Source organism: Condylura cristata, unplaced genomic scaffold (genome assembly GCF_000260355.1).
Source record: "Condylura cristata isolate star-nosed mole 26May11 unplaced genomic scaffold, ConCri1.0 scaffold00019, whole genome shotgun sequence".
NCBI lineage: Eukaryota > Metazoa > Chordata > Mammalia > Eulipotyphla > Talpidae > Condylura > Condylura cristata.
Window position 1 is genome coordinate 19098877 of NW_004567120.1, and position 20848 is coordinate 19119724.

Consider the following 20848-nt stretch of genomic DNA (forward strand, 5'->3'; position numbering starts at 1 on the left):
TTCTGTTGACAACAAGCTCCCATTCTTAGGTAGGCTCCAAAAGTCACCTCATAATTATAACAAAAGATGCCTTTATTGCTCCCATCACAGGAAAAGCTAAGAGTCTTTCAGGAGCTCTGTGCCAGAAAGGGGAATGAAGATTAAATACATATATATTTCTTATTCTAAATCATATCGCAGGGTACATTAAGATATTTTGTATCCTGCCTTCCTTATTTATTTATTTATTTATTTTGTTCTTGATTCAGAATAGTTAAGTCAGCTTTGGTAGTCCTCATCCACAGAATAATAGCTTTGCTGTGTCTTTTCCTTGGCGAGTGATGCCTTCTTGAGTGAGGAGTTACTTATTCCCTTCCATTAATTCCTTAAAACATATGAGATGCTAGCAAAAGCATTCAGGACTAACTTTTTAGATAAGTTCCTGGAGACCTTGTGTGCTTGTGTCTTCTATGCACACGCTCAGAGCCCTAACAATACTTCCTCTCTCACTTCGGTGAGGATGAATTTATCCACTTCAGACCCTGTGGGTAGATTCATATTGAGCCTTGTATGCACTGTCAAGAGACGGTGACAAAACTGTGAACTGAAAGTAGAGAAATGAAGGACAAAGCATAAAACAAGCAAGAGAGGAGAGCGGCAGTCTTACGTGGAGAAGGCATTGTTCTGTTTCTCACATCGGATCCCCTTGCAGTTGTTGGGCTCATCGATTGCTCTGGTCTCGTAATAAAAGTAAAGCTGGTTCAACCCATTGGCAAAAGCCAGCAGTACCAGGCAGTAGATAAAAAGGAATTTGAGGATATCGAGCAGCATGCGCCCCAAAGATATCTGCAGAGGCCCTAAGTGGGAGTTGGCTGTGAACAGGGATATGAGACGCAGGGAACTTAAAATGTTGGATATGGCAAACAGTGCTTCTGCAATCAGAGTTGGGTGCCACATTTCCCATTCTTCTCTTGGCCGAGAACCATTATACTGAAAGAAACAAGTGCACAACATGAAGGTACAGTGAGCATGTTGAAAATGTTCCCTTCCCTCCTCCGTCCCTTCCACATTCAAGTAAAGCAACCAAAATATGCATCAAACTTTCATACCACGGTCCCCATGCGTGGTACGATTTGCTTCTCCTCTTTTCCCCACTCAATTGACACACAGTGCTAATATCGCTCTTCCTCCCACTTCCACCCAAATAAATGTGCAGACTGAATTTTGGAGACATCATCTGGAGCAGCCCCCTGTGGCTTCTCAACAGATATTTTGTAATTTGGAGTTTACCAACTCTTGGAGCAGAGTCATTGGTGACCCAAGCTTCTGGGACACTTTGGTCTGCTTCCCAGTGAGATTTCCATTCAAATCTCTGCTCTTCAGTTCCACTTTCTGTCCTGAGCACCAGGGTCAATATGCCGTTATCAAAACAAGGGGGAAGAGTCAGTCTCCTCAGTGTGCTGTGTTCGTCCTGACTTCCCTGGTGACTGCAGTTTGGGGCTGATAGAGCATCCTTAGAGGGTCATTGCTCTGTGTTTCCTGCTGAATTTTTAGCAGTTTATAATGTAGCCCACAGTGTTGTAAATAGAACGCTGAAGCGCCAGCTACTGAATCTGGCGCGGCTGCACACTGTGCTGTATGCACGCGCGTTTTTGCTCCTTCTCCAGCCCTACGAGTTAGTGTGTCCCTCCAGGACAAATGAAGGTTGAAGGAGGGGAAGAGTCAGCATTTCTGGAGTTGTTTGCCCATACTTTTAGTCTTATTATGTACTTCCAGCTCCTGCAACATTGGGGGTATCCTTGTAGGAAAATGGTTTCCTTGTGAGTCTTGAGATTTAATTTGGGATTTGTCCCATAAAACTGTTTCTCTCGATTTCACCATTGAATGTGAATAATAGCTACGCCTACCCACTGCACACATTTGCTATTATGTAGCCATATGCAAAAATCTGTGTACTCCATAAGGGGAGATGTTAGGGAAATACAAGAAATTGCTTTTTACCTTCCCCAAGACAGAAGTAGATTTTGCCTGGGATCCAATCTGAAGCATATTGCCTAGCGCTCTCATCTAAATATCACAATTTCTCAGGGCTGAATGTAAACAACTTTTCTGAGCAAATGTAGCATTGGGGGCCAAATTATATTGTTAGCATTTTAAAAGTGTGCTTTACTTCCAACAGTTAGAGAAACTGGTGGTGGTAAAATCATTTGTGTATATAGTCAATGTTCTTCTCTGTCAGAGGAGTTTGGGCGAGATCTTGCCACCATGTTTGTTGTTTCAGATAAACTTTAGATGAATAATCAACTCAATATACTCTTGGTCACATGCACATTTTACCTTCCAAAAAAAGCATTTGTTGTATCTCCAGGAGGCGTGAACATTGTTATGTCTGTTTTACAAGTGGAAGAGCAAAAATCCGGAAAGGCCAGTGGGTTGCTTTAGGTCAGACAGCAAAAGGAAGACAGAGCCAGGACTAAAACTCAGGTCTCAAACACTCAGTTTAGCACTCTTTCCATTCTAGCTGATATCACAGCACATATGTTAGATAAGCCTCTAAAAGTTTATAGGTATATGTGAAAGCTAGAGATTCTTTGCAGATAACAAAATATATCTTTGTCTTAAAACAAGAAATTGTCAACTGCAAGATGCCTAACTCATAATTGAGGGTTTTATCTCTTCACAGGCAGAACAGTAACTGCAGAGAAGTCTGTTGCCCAGGAAATGGTGAGTGTTCATTTGTTGTATACTCAGAAGTGTGAAAGATGATTTTCCTGGCAAATCTATGTTTTACATTTATACCTTTGAAGAAAGATATTATGGAATATGAGAATAGAGAATTAATTTGGAATTCACTTAACATTGAGGTCACCAAACTTTGTCAAGGGTCAGATAGTACATAGCTTTTGTTTGTATGGGTTATAATGTCCCTGTCACAACTACACAGCACTTTCTTCATAGGACAGACAATATGTGAACAAATGGATATGGCACGTTCAGTCTGCAGACCATAGCGTGCAGCTCTGATCAACACAAGTGGCTTTCAAACTGTATAGCTTGAAGATTCAGGGTTTAGTAGAGACATCTGGTGGTCATTGTGGGAGCCAGAGGAGGCCTGGAAGACCCATCCTCGATCCAAATTCTATCCTTTGAGCTCATTAATATATTGAAATTCTGCATAAAATTTCAGTGCAAGATGTGGTTCCATGGGGAAAAAAAATTATAAGGCTGAAATCCACTAAGCTAGTCCAATCTTCAGTCATGTGGGGCAGAATCTAAAGTGTAGAGATGTATAAGGATTGTCTGTGGTAATTCAGCTCCTGAGTGTCAGAGCAGAGATTTAAGTTCAGGCTTCCTGCCTCTTGAGTTAGTGATATTGGGAGGCAAGCGCTTTTCTTATATTCTTTAAGATGGAATGCAGCTTGAAAATTGACCTCCATGTCTTTGTAAATTTTACTCTGTCAACTCAAAAGCCAAACATGGAAAGGGACAGGCTAATGTAGGAACTCAATAGAAGTAAGGATGGGCGTGGGGAATTGGCTGAAGAAAGTACCACCATTCAGTGAGCTTGAAAGTTCAGACTTAGTTTATACATGTGATAGGGAAGTGATGGGATAAGTCAAAGTGTGCTAACCTAGAAAACAAAAGGACAATTTTAGGGTTATATAGGGGCATTGAGAAGCAATCTTATGTGTCCTTATTCCTTTTGAATATTTCTGTGTGTGCCTTCTGTTTCCTGTGGTTGTGGATTATGTGAGATATTGTCTATACTGTTGGTTAGTTTTTGGTCTGATAAGAGATCTTTAAAGTCAGATTGTCCCAGGAAGCTTCAGTACTGCCTCAGTAACAGTGATCTAAAGTGTCTCAGAGGGTCTGGGGATCAGCTCTTGTGACTTTACCTCATGAAATTTGGCTCAGCCTACTTGAAGAAATTCATCTCAGTCTGGTATGCCTCTGTGGATGAGTGGGTCAAATTTCTCATGTACAATTTTTCATTGCAAAGCCAAAGTTTATAAGAAGTAGTTCTTGCTTTGTAAATTCTCCTTTTTCAAGAAGGCCTCCAAGTTCTTGGGAAAGGTCTCCTTTGAGTTAAGTGAGGCACATTACTCAGCTTAGCAGAAACAGTTTATCCTTGCACTTTGTGGTGGGGAAGTGTTTAACTCCTTAGAAGCCTTGACAGTTTAGTTGGATAAGTTATGTGACTAGCTACTCCTGGGCATATAAAGACACATTTTTCACATTCCTAAGAGTTAAGCCTTTTCTTGATCATTTCTTGTAAACTTTCCTGCTCAAGCAAAAGCCACCAATTTCTAAATTGATAATTTATTGTTCCTCCAGTTTATAAATACCACTTCTAAAGGAAGAATTTTTCTTTAGGCAGACTGTATTACTTAGTCAGCAGAGTGCCAGAATGACATGGATTTCTTCCAGGCACATTAACCAGAGAATCAAACATTTTCCTCACCAGCTTTTTCTTGTAAGGAAGTTGTAAGTATGTGTTAAGCGATCACAAGTATAAGGCATATTCCTAGGCTTCTTTCAAAAATGGTTTATGACTGCATTCAATATTCATGTTCCACATAACTAACTCCCAAGGTCTTAAAATTTATGCAGTATGCATATTAGAGATATAAAAATAAATGAAGCTGGGTATTTGGGGGACAGCCATATTTCCATTCTGAAACTCCTTAATGTGGGATTTAGTGCCAGAAAGCATGACTGACTAGATGATTTTGAAGACTGAATTGTCAGCCTTTCATCATGCTAGGGAAGTTCAATTCAGGGGAGCCCAGCCATTCCATTATCTAATGAGTATCAAACCTGAATTTGGAGCCTGAGATACCCAATGTGAATGTTGAATGTGAAAACTAATTTTCAGGGTAATTCAGGTTGAACATTGTGTGAGAAAAGCACCAAGGCTGTGTGTGTGTGTGTGTGTGTGTGTGTGTGTGTGTGTGTCTGTAAATATTATCTGAATTGGTAAAGAGACATACTCAAAAAGGCTGGATTCATAAGCTGGAATGATCATCCTGGTGGAGGAAGTGATGAGGGAGGCAGACATGATGAAAAATCTATGTCCCCTGCAGAGTTTAGGGTTCTGCTACCTGCCAAATGAAGAACACTTGGGCAACGTGTGAATATTTAGCTTTTGAGAAGAGACAACCCAGTGGGTTAGGAAGAGATAACTTCTCATTGGAAGCACCATTATGAAAAAGGAACAATCTTCTATTTGACCCCACGGGGAAGAAAGATTACTAATGGATATGTCACAGGGAGAATATTATTAGAAAAATACAAAGCAGAGCTTTTTAAAATGAAGTGTCAAGGGCTGAGAGAGGTTTTGGAGATAGCAAATTCAGTGAATTTCCTGTTCCTATTCTATACAAGTGTCTGTAGACCATTTTGGCAAGAATATTGTAGAAAGGATTTAAACATTGACTGGATGGGTGGGTGACTGAAGATCCGTTTTTACACTTAGAGTTGATGAATGTAAAGATTCATTTGCAAATTGCCCCATTCTTCACTTCTTTGTTTTTATTTTTTTGCTTACGTGGACACTGCTTAGAAACCATTGAAAGAATTTCTATTTATACATTTCTTTCCTGAATGAATTAGACTGTCATCAGCACTTTCACCCTAAACTCTCCATGTTCTCAGTGCTAAAGTAATGTCACCAAAATCATTGCTTAAAAAATGGTAGGCATTCCAAGTTACCTTGACATAGGCCACAATCTTCAAGGAAATGGTTGCCAGGTATAGTGAGTTCATTGCAAAATCCATCAGGTTCCACCAGTCATGGATATATTCAGTAAATCCACCATCCCACATTTCCTTTATCTCCCCCCAAATGAAACCTGAAGAATGGAGGCACAAGGTTTATTTCTACACAGGATCAGAACAGCCATCATAATAGGATCTGCCCCAGGTGAAGAAAGATGAAATAAATCAATGAATAAAGTAGGGTCAGTACCATGACACCCCTAGAGATAGTAAGTACTTCTTTGCTTTCTTCCCTACCTCACCTCCCAGTCTTGAACTTGTTAAACTTGATAGGTTTTTCTGCAGAGGCCCATATGTTATACTTTTCTGGATACTATTTACTTTTAGCATTGCTATTCTAGCTGCTAGAATGCTGTTGCAATTTCTGGTGTCTAACTCTGTCGCTTCCCATTTTGATGTAGGTATAATTTCATTTATAAATTAGACCATTATTATCCAATAATCACTAGTTTCCACTATCTATTGGAGGGGAAAATTCTCAATGAGTTTTGAGGTGAGCAAGCTGAGCATGGACCAAATTTCAAGATGCTGAGACTGAGTAAAGACAGTGGGTTCCCAACTAATTTAGAATCATTTTCTCCTTTGTCCTATCATTGTGTGGAGGTTGCATAGATGTTCTTTACCCTTGGAGTGTGTAATAGAGTAAAAGTTGTGGCTGTGACCTAAGGCAGTTCTTCTCAGGCTGTAAAATGCATGTGAATGCTTTGGGGATTGTGTTGAAACGCAGGTTTTGATTCTGTAGATCCAGGGTGGGTCTTGAGATTCTGTAGGTCTAATAAGCTACCAGGAGATGTTAACACAGCTGGTTTGAGAACCAGTGTTTGAGGAGCGAGAACTTGGAGGATAGCAATGCGTGGGAGTGTCCGATGCTATGTAATTATGCCTAAAGACTACTGGTAAAACTGCTTTGACCATGAGTTGTGTGAATCATATCCAAATAGGATGTGGACCCTGATTAGGCATTGGGATAATGTGGAGTAGCCACAAGAAAACAGCAGTTTAAAGTACCACTTCCCACCCCCAGTTTGGAAAAAAGGGCATTGAATAGACTGATCAGTGTATACACTATCTCTTTTACCTGGGCCATAACTGATATTGGAATTTTCTTCTAAACCAACTGAAAGACAACTTTCCCAGTCTTGAAGATGCTGGCCTGGCATAAGGAAGCTTTTGGTACATTGCTAGTCTCACTGTGGACCAAGCAATACTGAGTGACCAGGGAACCGGAAGAAGGAACCACATTTCTGAGACTCTCAACAAAGGGCTAAGCCATTGCACAGAGAAAAGGTGACACCCATTTAGGGCCAGAATATGCCAACTGCCTGTTCCAGTAATTTCTTTAGCTAGTCTGGCATAGCTCCTAGTTCCTTTGACTCACCGAGAACCCAGGGCAGTATCATCCATTCCACGACAGTTGGGGGAGGCCCCTGAACATGGAGGTCTGTCCTGACAATGTGCTGAGAAGCCAGGAGAAGCATGAAGAGGAAGGTCAGATAGGAAGCTGTGTGGCAGATGAACTTGATAAAGGGTTTCTTGATGAACAATCCAAGGTTGCTCCTGGGTGAGATCAAATACGCAATAGACAGCATGGGAAACAGGAACCCAATAGTCATGCAGGTCAGAAGCTTGACTATCCAGTGTTTCCGCCGCCATCCAGGGAAACCGTCGTACCACAGAGTGGCCAGTAACTGTTGGCAATTGGGCTGAGCAACAAACTGGGAAAAGAAGAGGACCGGTTAGATCCCTGCAGTTTCTGGGGATGTTTACACTCCTGACAGCTCTTCTAGTGTATAGCCAGGACATGGCCCATCTCCAGGAGAGGCCTGATTTCCAGGTTTCCATGCATGGGTCTAATTCCAGAGATAGCTCTACATGTCACATTATGAGACCAGAACTTCCTCAGGTTCTTATGTGTTTCATATATTAAGCAAAACCATTCTATTCAGTTTGGCTTTGCGAGGTCTCCTTACTTCTCCCATCATGTTAGAGAAATGGCTCTTGAAACCTGACTCTATGTGAAAATCATGCATGGAAAGTTAAAAATCAAAATTTCCAGGTTACCCCACAGACTGCTTCTCTGGGAGGTGGGGGGTGGGGGAGTGGGGCCTGGGTTTTACAAAAATCTTCTGGGACACTATATGTGTCTTAGCAGAGAATCATGTGCATATTTCATTTCAATTTGATTCATTTTTACTCATTTGCCTAGGCAGTGTGAGGTTATCAACAAGTGTATATTCTGTGCAAATGTAAAGTAGCAGGGAATGAGCTCACGCCTGTGACTGTTGCTTGGACTGGAAACGAGTTCCCTTTTTTTTTATTTCTTTTTGGTGTAGAGCACCTCTTGGCTGATGAGCAGTGAATGAGGTTGTTACTCTGTCATCTATTTAACATTCTCTCTAGTCTAGACATGTAAAGTAGGAATATATTTGGGGGCCAGTATAACAACAATGTAAGCAAACTCAGTTGGAATTTTTCTTAAAGGCAGTCTACAAAGTGCCATTGATTAATAGTTAAGGAAGTATCAGCATTTCAAATCACCCTCCAGCTGCTACATCCCGGTAAGCAATCCAACAGGGAGCTTCATTGCCAGCCAGGACTTTATATACTGCCTTTATTTGATTATTCCAGCTTCCCATGATAAGGGGTTAAATCAAGCGGCATCATATAGCTTACTAGTACAAAGGAAATATTTTTCTTCTATCTTTTGCCCAAAACCCAAGGTAAAGCAGCTCACTCTTGTTTATGCACATATCAGGACTACTCTCCTATTTTCTCTTGCAGTGAGGGATGGCCACGTGGTGGAGCTCTCTATAATGGAAAGTGCCACTTCTGGGTTTGCCCTATGGAGAGCTCCCATGTGTGCTCCTCCATATTCTTTCCTCCTCCTGGTTGGCAGGGATGTTTTGACCCAGCATGAGGTAGGGTATTCTGTCAGCCCACACCCCCTCAATGATCTTGTGGGGTGAAACTGTCCTCCTGATCAATACTGTCTATCTTGGACTGGACTGTCATATGACTGAGAAAATGTATTGAATCTGAACCATTCCATATGCTGAGGGTTTAGCCTACACTAAAGCAACTTGCTATTACAAAACTACTGAAAGTAAGCTCTTAAATCTTTTTATCATGTGATCACATTTTCTCCAAAGATGGACTCGATTCCCATGGTCCCCTCACATCTCCCTTTCATTCATTCACAGACAAAAAGACAAAATCCTCTACTCCCTTTCTGTACTTCTTGGCATTATAATTTATGTCCAAGTCTGGGATTAAAGCGTTCTAGAAAAAAAGCACAGAAAAGAAGAAGTGAAAATCAAGATTTTGGGATGCAAAGTACTGGGAGAAAACATTTGGAGCTCACATTACAGACAGCTGTAAAAGAGTATAGTAAGAGTTCTAGAATGGATATGAACAAAGCATAATGGGAACACAAAGGAAGCCACGTGTGAACTATCCAGTAAAGACTTCCTGGAGCTGGTGATACTGAGTGGAGCATTAAAGGATGTGTAGTGGTTGGGTAGTTGGGGGCTAGGAGCAGGAGAGGAAGCAAACAGCCAAAGCAAAGGCACAGACATGAAGACTTGTGTGGAAAACTAGCTTAGTGTGAGATGGAGGCAGGTTGCATTGCAAGACTGCTAATGGCAACAGATGAGGCTTGACAGATATCAGTGGTTACAGAAGATCAAAATGATAGTTTTGGGACATTATAAATAAGGTGGTTCATTTTAAGAGCAATGGGGATCTACAAGCAACGTGTGTGTGTGTGTGTGTGTGTGTGTATGTAGAGTAGTATAGCCAAGCACATACAGTGTTGCTTCACACATATATATGAAGGTCCCAATAGGCCACACATGTAGTCTAGGTGTGTAATAGGCTACACCATCTAGATTTTCGTAGGTTGACTCTGTGATGCTCATGCAACATTGAAATTGGCTAACGATACATTTCTCAGAATGTATACATGTCACTAGGCAATGCATTACTGGCTAAAATTATAGAGTCTGGAGCTAGACTGTAATGGTTCTCCTTGTTCTTCAATGTCTGCATATAAAGAATGGAGGTAACAGAATCTATTATATAGGGTTGGAGTGATGCTTAGTATCAGTTACTACATATGAAACACTTATAACTATGCCTGACATGTTGTAAGGGCACATTAAGTCTTACTTGCATATATCATTATAGTTATGCCCATATCAAATTTAGATATTAGTATTAGATATCTGATTATTAAGTAGTAGGTGGATTGGGGGCAAAAGGGGGGAGGAATTAGAGACAGGATGAGCAGTTAGAGAGTTGTCAATCTTGTCCAAAGTGATAAGGCTTGGACTAAGGTAATAGCAGTGGAAATGGAGACATGTGCTCAGACTGCAAACACTGTGAGGAGATGAAATTGGCAGGATGTGCTGATGGATGGGTTTTGAAGTAATAAATGATTTGTGAAGGTAACGGGGAGGCAGGCTTATCTTTTGGGTGCAATGGTGAATAACAGTGCCATTAACTGAAAGTGGAAACACTAAGTCTGGACAGGTTTATGGAGATGCATGCATTTTACACATGCTGAATCAGATTTGACTGTGACACATCTAAATGGAGATCTCTGGACTGATGAACTATTGGAGGTCTGCGGACAAGGTCTGCAGTGGGCCATACAGTAAATATTTGTTTTTTTTTTAAAGATTTATTTATTTATTCGTACAGAACTGGGGTGTAGGGCAGAGATGTGGAGGGTGAGAGGATTCACCAGAGACAGAGTGGGGTACAAAACAGGCAGATCGAGAAATACACTGCTGAGGGGAGCAGCGGGCAGGTCAGGAGAGGTCTGCCGCGCCATGTGGTCACCTCCGGGGCAGGCGGGGATCGAACTCATGCAGAAGTGGCTGAAGCCTCTTTGTGCTGTGCTTTAACCCGCTGCGCCATCAGGGAGTTCCCAATGTTTGGTTCTTAGCGGGCTATGTTTACCAAAATTACCAAACTCAGCTGTTTTAGCACAAACTTTGCCATAAACATTATATAGATATGTAAGTGAATGGGTGTGGCTGTGGGTCAATAAAACTTCATCCAAAAAAAAAAAAATCCAAACATCCAACAAGCTACTTGCCCAGCTTTGTTCTACAGTATTGCTCCCTCCTACTGCCACAAGCAATTATTTGAACCACTGTAGCAATGGTCTTTAGGACCTCTTGGGATTTCCTCTCTTGTGTATTCCCAAGAACTCTGACCCTCAAAATCACTTTTCTCTAAAGCAGAAATACAGAGGAGAAGCTTCTTTTAAAAGTGAATATTGACACAAGAACAGAAACCATAAAATACCTAGAAGCAAAGATGGGTCAAACACTACACGACATACACTTCAGTGACATCTTTAAAGATAGAGCACCCAACACCACAATAGTGAAGGCAAAGATAAATAGATGGGACTACATCAAGTTAAAGAGCTTCTGTACAGCAAAAGAGACATTACTAAAAACAAACAGACAGATCACTAATTGGGAAAACATTTTCTCACACAAAAGTAGCGATAAAGGACTGATCACAAAAATATATGGAGAACTGATGAAACTCAACAAAAATGAAGTAAACAACCCCATCAAAAAATGGGCAGTAGAGCTAAAAAGACACTTCTCCAAAGAGGAAATGCAGATGGCCAACAGGCATATGAAAAAATGTTCAACATCACTCGTAATAAGGGAGATGCAAATTAAAACCACAATGAGATACCACCTCACCCCAGTGAGAATGGCACATCTTCAAAAAACTAGCAACAACAAATGTTGGCGAGGATGTGGAGAAAAAGGAACTCTCCTGCACTGCTGGTGGGATGCAAACTAGTACAACCACTATGGAAAACTGTTTGGAGGTTCCTCAAACTGCTAAACATGGAGCTTCCTTACGACCCAGCAATCCCACTCCTAGGTATCTACCCAAAAGACACAAAAACACTGATTGAAAAAGATACTTGTACCCCCATGTTTATTGCTGCTTTATTTACAATTGGAAAAGCATGGAAGCAGCCCAAATGCCCAAAAGTAGATGACTGGATAAAAAAATGTGGTACATATATACAATGGAATATTACTCAGCAACCAAAAAAGAGAAACACATGTCTTTTGCAGCAACTTGGATGGAACTGGAAAAGATCATGCTTAGTGAGATAAACCAGAAAGAGAAAGAAAAATACCGGATGGTTTCACTCATAGCAGGAGTATAATGGACCAGGTGGAAAATAACAAAAATAATGAACAACCATATACCAGAGACATTTTGTGGGGGTGGAGTGGGGAATGGGATCAAAAACGGGGTGGGGGGAGGGAAATGCACGGGATTATGGTGATGGCACATGGGTGACTTGGTGATGGGAAACCCGGGGGGATTACAATTGAGATGGAAAAAAATGTACAAAATGATGTAAAAATAAACTTTTGTAATAAAAAAACCCCTTGAAACTTAAAAAAAAAGTGAATATTAATTTCCCATTTTTCAATTATTTTCCTTTTTTTCAATTTGGCTAAAGATGGTCATTTGAAAGCTAAACAGGTTTTTGTTTTCTACTTTTATATTTGTCAAGAGTATTGTAGAGTGATTTGGATTCTAGCAGAACAAACTGCAATTAGACTATTATAAAGGAAATTTTTATTAAGCCACCATGTAATATCTAATCCCAAAACATCTGTGAGCTGTGGAAAGGCAATCTCGATTCCTGCCTACACATCGAATTTCATTTTTCCAGGTTATTTAATCCATCTTTAATTGATTTCAAAAATACCAGCTTTTGTTGATTTCAAAATTACCTCAGAAAGAATGATAGCATGGAAAAAAGGAGAGCATGTACGTGCTCTATGCCTGATTGCACGGACAACCAAGCTGTACAGAGCCTAGAGCAGTTTTTAAAATCTGATGAAATTTGATGTGTCTTATTTTGTTGCTTGTGCCACTGCTGCATATCGAAGAAACCATCACCTGATTCAAGATCACCTGATTCAAGGTCATGACTTGAGTTTTCTTACCTGAGTTTGATAGCTTTAGCTCTGATATTGGTGAATTTGATCCATTTTCAATTCGTTTTTGCATATGATGTGAGAATAAGGTAACAATTCATTCATTTGCAAGTGGATATTTACTTGGTCCAAGCATCATAAAAAAAAGATTAGTATTTTCCCACTAATGTGTTTTGCCACCCTGGTTGGAAATCAACTAGCCATAAATGTGAGGGTTCTGAGTTCTGCTCCATGTATCAGTCATGCCAACACGACATGATTTCAATTGCTGTGGTTTTGTATTAAATTTTGAAATCAGGAACCATGACTTTCAAATTTGTTCTTCTTTTCAAAATTGTTTTAGCTATTCTTCCTTCATATGTTTCCATATGAATATTGCAATTGTCATGCCAATTTATGTTAAAAAGAAAACCTAAGGTTTTGATAGTGATTGTGTTGGCATCTTAGAACTATTTGGGGCAATATTGCCATCTTAATATAGTTGAGTTTTCTAGTACATGGGCATGGAACATCTTTCCATTTGTTTTGATCAACTTCCATTTTTTAAACAATATTTTGTTTTAAGTTTATAAGTTTTATACTTCTTTTGCTAAATTCATTCCCTAGTATTTTTACACTTTTTGATACTAATATAAATGGAATTGCTTCTTAAATTCAGTTTTGGTTTGATTATTGCTAGTGTATAGAAACAACTGATTTTGTATATTGATCTTGTGTCCTGCAATCTTGCTGAATTCATTTATTATCACTATGTTTTTTTTTTTTTTTGATTCCGTAGGATTTTCTGTACACACGGTGACATCGTCAGTGAATATAGGTAGATTTATGGGTTCATTTGCAATGTGAAAACTTTTTTTCTTTTTCTTTCTGAATTGATCTGGCTAGAAACTCTAGTAGAGTGATGATTAGCTGTGGTAAAATTGAACATCCTTGACTGCTCCTGATTTTAGGGCAAAAACTTTTGATCTTTACTTGGTCTGATATTAGCTATATATATTTCATAGATGGTCTTTGTGAGGTTGAAGAATTTTTATTTTCAGTTTTCTGAGTGTATTTTTTTTAAACTGGCAGTTAAATCTTCATTCCCATCTGTTCAAACTAAAAATGAGTAATAAAAAATTAGATGTAAAACATTGCTTTTGTATATTTTTAAGGCCACCATTGGACATTTCAGAGAAATCCCCAATAGAATATATGTCTTTGCCTAGTGTTTTGTGTGTAGCTTAAATAAAATTAAATATAGGAGGCATTTTTTTATTGAGGTAACATTAGTTTGTAACTCTGTAGGTGATTCAGAACTATAGGATCATACTCTTCAGTTGTATGTTACCACCCACATCCACCACCAAGAAATCCACATTGCTATCATGAAAGGGAATTGGATTTTGCCAAGTACTGTTTTCTGCGTCACTTGTGATGATCATGTATTTTTCTCTTCCTATTGAAGTAATGTATTAAATTCATTTTGCTATGTTGAACCACTTTTATATTTTTGGGATAAATTTCATTGAATCATGGTACATAAATCTTTTTATATATTGCTGGATTCATATTGCTCTTTGTTAAGCCTACTGCCTGCTTCAACTACAAGCCTACTGCCTTCCTCAACTACTCTCCACTGCTTCAGGCAGCCTTGATGTTAAACATTGATTTTTGCACCAAATGCTACTAGGGAAAGGGCTTTTGATTTTTTTAGTCAGATGATATAAATTTAAGCCCCGTGGTAGCTAAAACAAATCTCTTGGGAAATGCAACTAGAAACTATTCTTAATATAGTCAGATTCACAACCACTTATTGAGATATTATAGTGTGCCAGATAAACATAAGGACAGATGTTATACCCATTTTTACAGGTGATGGGAGTGACCAAGCTCACATTCTTTGCAAGTGGTAGAACTAGGACTGAATCCCTAACTTGGCTTTCTGCAGACCAAGCTTTTCCACAGTAGACTCTGGCTACCCATGAATGGCATGATCTCAGGCTTGCAGAAAGCTAAATTGCCTACTGTCTTCCCAGATGGCCTTGCCATGGTAGTTGAAATGTCCACATCAATGGAACAAGCCATTGAGGTTATATTCAGGTTTGTTGGTGGTGGGAATATATGAAACAACTGTTCTTAACAGTTTAAAGTATGTATGCCACATTATCTCATTTTCTAGCTGTAAAAGACCTGCTGGAAAGCAAAATCCAGAAGCAATGGGGCTCTCCCCAAATCTGGACTCCTTAGTGGCAGTTAGGAAAAGCAGAGGAACAATATGTCATGAAGGACATTGGAGAGACACTGAAGAACTTAGTTTCCTGGTGTAGGCGTGGGCCAGATCTGTGTGGGATCCACTTTTTCAACCTGTCCACATTTTTTGTTCACAAATCTGTCAGAGCCCTCACTGCAGTTGCTATTGTCCAACCCCAACCCCACCTGCTTCTGCAATGCTTCATTTTTTCCAGTGCTTCAAGGCAAGGGCTGAAAATTATTTATTCCTTTTTGCAAAGGACTTTTAGGGGAAAAAAACCTGACTTTTCTCCTTTTTTCAACACAAAGCTGCCTATTAAATGGAGGGGTTCAATAGGTCTTTGCTCCTCCCTGGAATAATGCTTCATAAGACTAATACAGGGTCTATGGGAAAAGGGCCTATCACTCCCTCAGACAACTTGCACAGTTACTGGGATTTACCCTCAGCAGAGCTCTAATTTCATTCATTCAGTGAGGAGGGTTATCTTAGCACCTCAGCAGCCTATTGTGTGCCACTTTTGTTCCTACAGCTGTCTAAATAATCAGGCACTTTAGTGCCGATTCATTTGCTGCACCCAAGGCAGACCAGAATTTGACTTGCTCATTGCCAAGAGAGTGCCAGATCAACGTGATTCAATTTAGATGTTGCAGCAAGCATTTCTGTACACCTGCTCTGTGTGGCGTGGGATGAGGGTCACAGCAAGAGACACTACCAGTAGTTCTGCAAGATCTCATTGAGAACCCAGCCAAAGTCACCTGCAACAAACAAAAGGATAATAATATTTGAGTTCAGATGCCCACACGAGCGATACAGATGGTGCAAGTGTCTAGCTCCTGGGTGGTTGGCTCTCACAGATGGGTGAGGACTACTCCCCTTCTAAACCACAAAATTTTGCCATGAAAGGGACACGAAAATAACCCTATCACCTCTTTGAACCTCCTATTACCACCATCTTATAAAAACACTAGTATACATGGAGCTTCCCTGCGACCCAGCAATCCCACTCCTAGGTATCTACCCAAAGACACAAAAACACTGATTCAAAAAGATACCTGCACCCCCCCCCCATTTATTGCTGATTTATTTACAATTGGACAGACATGGAAACAGCCCAAATGCCCAAAAGTAGATGACAGGATTAAAGAGATGTGGTATATATAAGCAATGGGATATTACTCAGCAACCAAAAAAATAAATAAATAAACGCATGCCTTTTGCAGCAACATGGATGGAGCTGGAAGGGATCATCATGCTTAGTGAAATAAGCCAGAAAGAAAAGGAAAAATACCGGATGGTTTCACTCATAGCAGGAATATAATGGACCAGGCGAGAAAATAATAATAATAATAATGAACAGCTATATACCAGAGACATATTATGGGGGTGGAGTGGGGAATGGGATCAAAAATGGTGGGGGGAGGGAAATGCACTGGACTTTGGTGATGGCACAGGGCGATTTGGTGATGGGGAGCTCATGGGGATTACAACTGAGATGGAAAAAGGCACAAAATCATGTAAAAATAAACTATTATATTATTAAAAATAAATAAATAAAAGAAAAGGACATCTGACAGGAAAAAAATTAGTATAAGTCAAAGTCATTCAAACTGGATACAGTTAGTGTAAGAAAAGACTTGATGTTTTGTTAAGAGGCACCACCTAAGGAAATCAAGGGATTCAAAACTTGGACAAATCAGTGGGCTCTAGAATCCTGAGGAAAGGCTACAGAGAATCATCAAATCAGAGAACCTCACTTTCTTCTGGAAGCTTCCCCTATTGCCACGGCTAGAGGTGCTCTCTCCTCCTTGAGCTCAGATAACTTTGCTTCTTCCTTGTGACCCCCTCTTAGAGCCTGCCTCATGTTTCACTTACTTATATGTAGAACTGTGACTTGGCCTTCTTATTAGATGGTTCATTTCTCAAGGAGAGGGTTTGGGGGGGGGCACAATTTTGCTTGTTGTATGATAGTTCATGCAGATATTTGCTAAAAATCTCCCCTATGCCTCCCTGAACTTCAGCCCTTAAATTTCAGTTGCCTAGAGGGCATTTCAAACACATACGCCAATGGAGCTCTATCCCCCACCCATGACCCCCCCATGACACACACTCCTGCATACTAGTCCCTCTTCTCACCCCTCATTCTGTGCACATAAGACTTATTCATTCTGGTAGGCAGACCAAGCACAGGTTGATTGTCCACAGAGCTTCTATGTTCTCGATACTTTTGAAAGGACTTTATATATACTAAGAAGTACAGGAGCTTTTCTTAGACCCATTTTACAGGTGAGAACTGAGGCTTGGAGAGGGTTACATAGTCATACTAACCTTAGCAACAAGGAAAATTTGAGTGCTTACTGTGTGTCCAGTGTGTGAAGCATTATGTAAGTGCACATTTAAAAGTGGTGAGCCAGGATAGACTAACATGGGTATTGACTCAGGCCCCACTCTCTGAGAAGGCAATGGAAAGGAGGCAAAGTTTGTGGTAAAAGCAGGGGGTCTGGGTGGGTGGTGGGCCCTTAAGAAGTAAACCAGGTTGTGAGGCAGAGAAAGTCAGTAGCAGTGAATTTCATCGGCTCCATTGGGAGCAGGCAATGGTGAGAGGAGAGAAATCTTTCTGAACTTCTACAATGCCTCCCTGGTCCATGCTGCTAGCAACAACAACAAATCTGGTCAGGATAAAATAATTCAGTCCCACATTGAGTCACTTATGTGGTTATTTTCAGATGATTTGGAACTGTTAGGTGGGTATGAGAAGTGCAGTAGGTGAGACTAGAAGATAGGTCGCCTTGACATGTTTACAATGCAGGGGTTTGTACCGGCCTGTTCTCTGCAGTAATTGGCAATGAGTTATCTTTGTGTGTTTCCTAAAAGAGATCAGTTGACGTCAAGCTAGGGGACTTAAAACTGTAAATACTTCTTCCATTAGTTCTTTGTGAGGAAAAGAAAATCTGAAAGGTGAGAATGAGTCTCCCCCTCCCCCAGGGAGAATGTGAGGCTGGGGAAGAAAAATCAAGTTCAGTGCTATGGCAGTATCTGAGATCAGGGCCTTGCTGTTTGCAAAAACCTACTAATCTTTCTAGAACACTCTCTGCTCTCTTGCTGCATGGTTGTACCCGGAAGCAGGTACCACGTTCGTTGTTTGCGATGTCAGCTCTTCAAAAGAGAGTCCACTTGGGTAAAAATGAGTATTTGAGAAGATGACAAGAGAGCCTGTAGATATGACTGGGGATGGATAGTTTCATTGCTGTTTGGTAGTTACCAGTCAAGCTGGGCTCTGATGAGTTTAGAAAGGGTTCAGGAAGGAATTCAGTGGCCAGGCCCTGAAGTAGTTTCCTGAAGAGGGAGCAATGCTCAGCCCTTTCCTCCCTTATCATACCAGGAAGCTTGCTGAGCTTTGCTTTCATGAAGCCAGTCGGCTCTCTATCACCACAGCAGAAATTTGAGATGGAAAGAAATCGACTTGGGCAAGTAGTTTCGGCCCAGATGAGAACTGGAAATAGCCCCTAAATTATCTAGGTAGTCCCTAACACGATTTGATATTTACCCACTTAGAGCCTTCACATGTGGTGATTTTTTTTTTTTTAAGCAGATACGTGCTTACTCAGGGATTGCTGAGACATTTTGTACTCTGTTCACTGTTCTAGCAATTAACTAGCAGTTCCTGAGCTGTGCTACCAACACCACTGGCAACACAGGTGCAGGCTTCACAAAGTAAGTCAACCTGGAAGTCATGTCTATAATTTCAAACTAGAACTAAGCCTAATTTAGGACATAATGGAGGAAGGTACGGCTAGATGCTGAAAATTTTGTTTCAGAATACATATTTAAGAACTCTAATTTCTTGTTTGCTAGTATACACAGTGGGGTTTCCCGCCAGGTGTTTTAATTCTCTGAAGTTGGAGGTGATGCGCTGGGAAAGCAACTTGTGCACCTCAGGCCAATGTAATGGTTTATTTCAGCCGTGAGATGGCAGCAGATGGTGGTGGGTATTCACTTCCTATGCCAAAGAGGGACATTCTAGGGGGGTGGAGGGAAACCTGGATTGGAAAATGCAGCGGGCAGGGAGCAAGAAACTTAGCATGAGAGGGCAATTGAAGAAGATAATTTAGATACTTGCTAAAAGCAAAGAAATCAGATAGGTATGACTAGAACACGTGGGAGTTATAACTACCGTTTTAAGTCAATAGGCTGGAAGGAGAAATACCTCAAGGCATTAAAATATCAAAGCACAGAGTAATAAACCATTGATCAAGCTAATGACACATGGAATAGAACAGGGGGCGGGGAATATAATGAGGCCCAAGGAGGAAATCAATTCCTATGTCTTAAGTCAAATCCAGTGCTAGGAGGGGCTGCAGGTCCACAAGCTCGTAGTCCCTACTCCAAAACTCTGGAAATCAGATGTGTCTTGGAATTCTAAATATGTCAGGTTTTAGAACAGTATATGCTCTCTGTGCCATATATGAGGTTAACACCCACAATAGGGCTTGAGGCAACCCCCATACTTTGGGTTGCCAAATTTAGTGACTAAAAATATAGGATTGTTCAGTTACATTTGAATTTCACATAAGCCACAAATAATATTGTAGTATAAGTATGTTCCTTGCAATATTTGGGAAGACACATATGAAAACATTTTTTGTTGTTTATCTGAAATTTAAACGTGACTGGATACCCTGTATTTTACCTGGCAATCCTACTGTAATAAAACACATTATTATTCAGCAATGAAAGCTAAGACTGTTTCAACTCAGTGGGATAAAGATCATACATCACCTCAGACCATTTCAATTTCATTTTGCCAACATATGACTTTTGAAAGGAAAAATATGTAATAATTATTTCCTTTGGGTTTTTAGAACTTGGTAGATTTTGAAATCGTGGATCTGTCATTCTTCAATGAATAAAACAATAAGGCTGTGTTCGTGCCTTCAGTGTATCTGGCCTTAATGGCTGGCCAAAGTCCTTTTTTTTTTCTTCAGCTCAAAAGACCCATTTTGGTATTCAGACCCTGAAGGGCTAGGGTGAAGGGGAGACTAAATTAGGTTTCATGACCTGCTGTGGGATACTCAATTCCTTTCAAACCTTCAACATGAACTCAGAATAAAGGAGATCAAGGTAAGTTAACTCCTAACTATAATAAAGAAAACATTTTGAAACTATGAATGAATGTTGAGCCCGACTGGCATGTCCTCTGACTTGTGGTAGGATATGGGGCAAGTGATTCAGTGCAATGGAGATTCCACCATCCATCCTCCCTTCTTCACAGGGTTGCCATGATGCCTAAATGGGTGATGGGTGGGTAAGTGCTTTGAAACATTCTCAACACCAAACCAGTGGAAGATGGCATTGCTCATATGCCTTTGCTAGCGTCACGGTGCAGTGTAGTCTGTATACACAAAGGCATTTCTACTTAAGTACAGTAGTTGTATGGTCTTTGCTGTCAGATAGTCCCGGGATTCAAAGTCCAGCCCATCACGCCTGGCTGGGTGACCTTGAGCAAGTTAGTTAACCTTTCTGGCCCTCAGTTTACACATCTGAAAATTGCGCATTATAATAGTCACCTATACCAGGGGGTTATTATGAAGATTAAGAGATTTAATTCAGTACTTGGCAACAAGGAAACAAATATTGTTGTCATTTTTCGTCATGAATTGTAAGAATTAGAAGAGGAAGCATTCAATTGATGTTAGTTATTTTCAACAATGTGACAATTATTATGGGATGGAGAATCATTGTTTCATGATGAGTATTGAAATGACTATGAACGTGGCTTGATACAGCCCTCGCTATGACGGTTTGTATACATCAGCATTGCTTCCATTGTCAGTTCCTCTGAATGTTCTGATAGCATATCCTG

The 20848-nt window shown here is 40.3% G+C and overlaps 1 protein-coding gene across 1 annotated transcript in view; it reads right to left on the bottom strand.

Annotated features, from left to right (window-relative positions):
• TRPC5 (transient receptor potential cation channel, subfamily C, member 5) overlaps positions 1–20848 on the bottom strand; it is a 227480-nt gene that overhangs the window by 38466 nt on the left and 168166 nt on the right. Inside the window, exons 4-6 of the mRNA XM_004685718.2 lie at positions 7136–7472; positions 5692–5831; positions 647–969 (exon numbers count right to left, since the gene is read on the bottom strand). Of these exons, the coding sequence (XP_004685775.1) occupies positions 647–969; positions 5692–5831; positions 7136–7472 (800 nt within the window). The remainder of the gene's footprint in view (positions 1–646; positions 970–5691; positions 5832–7135; positions 7473–20848) is intronic.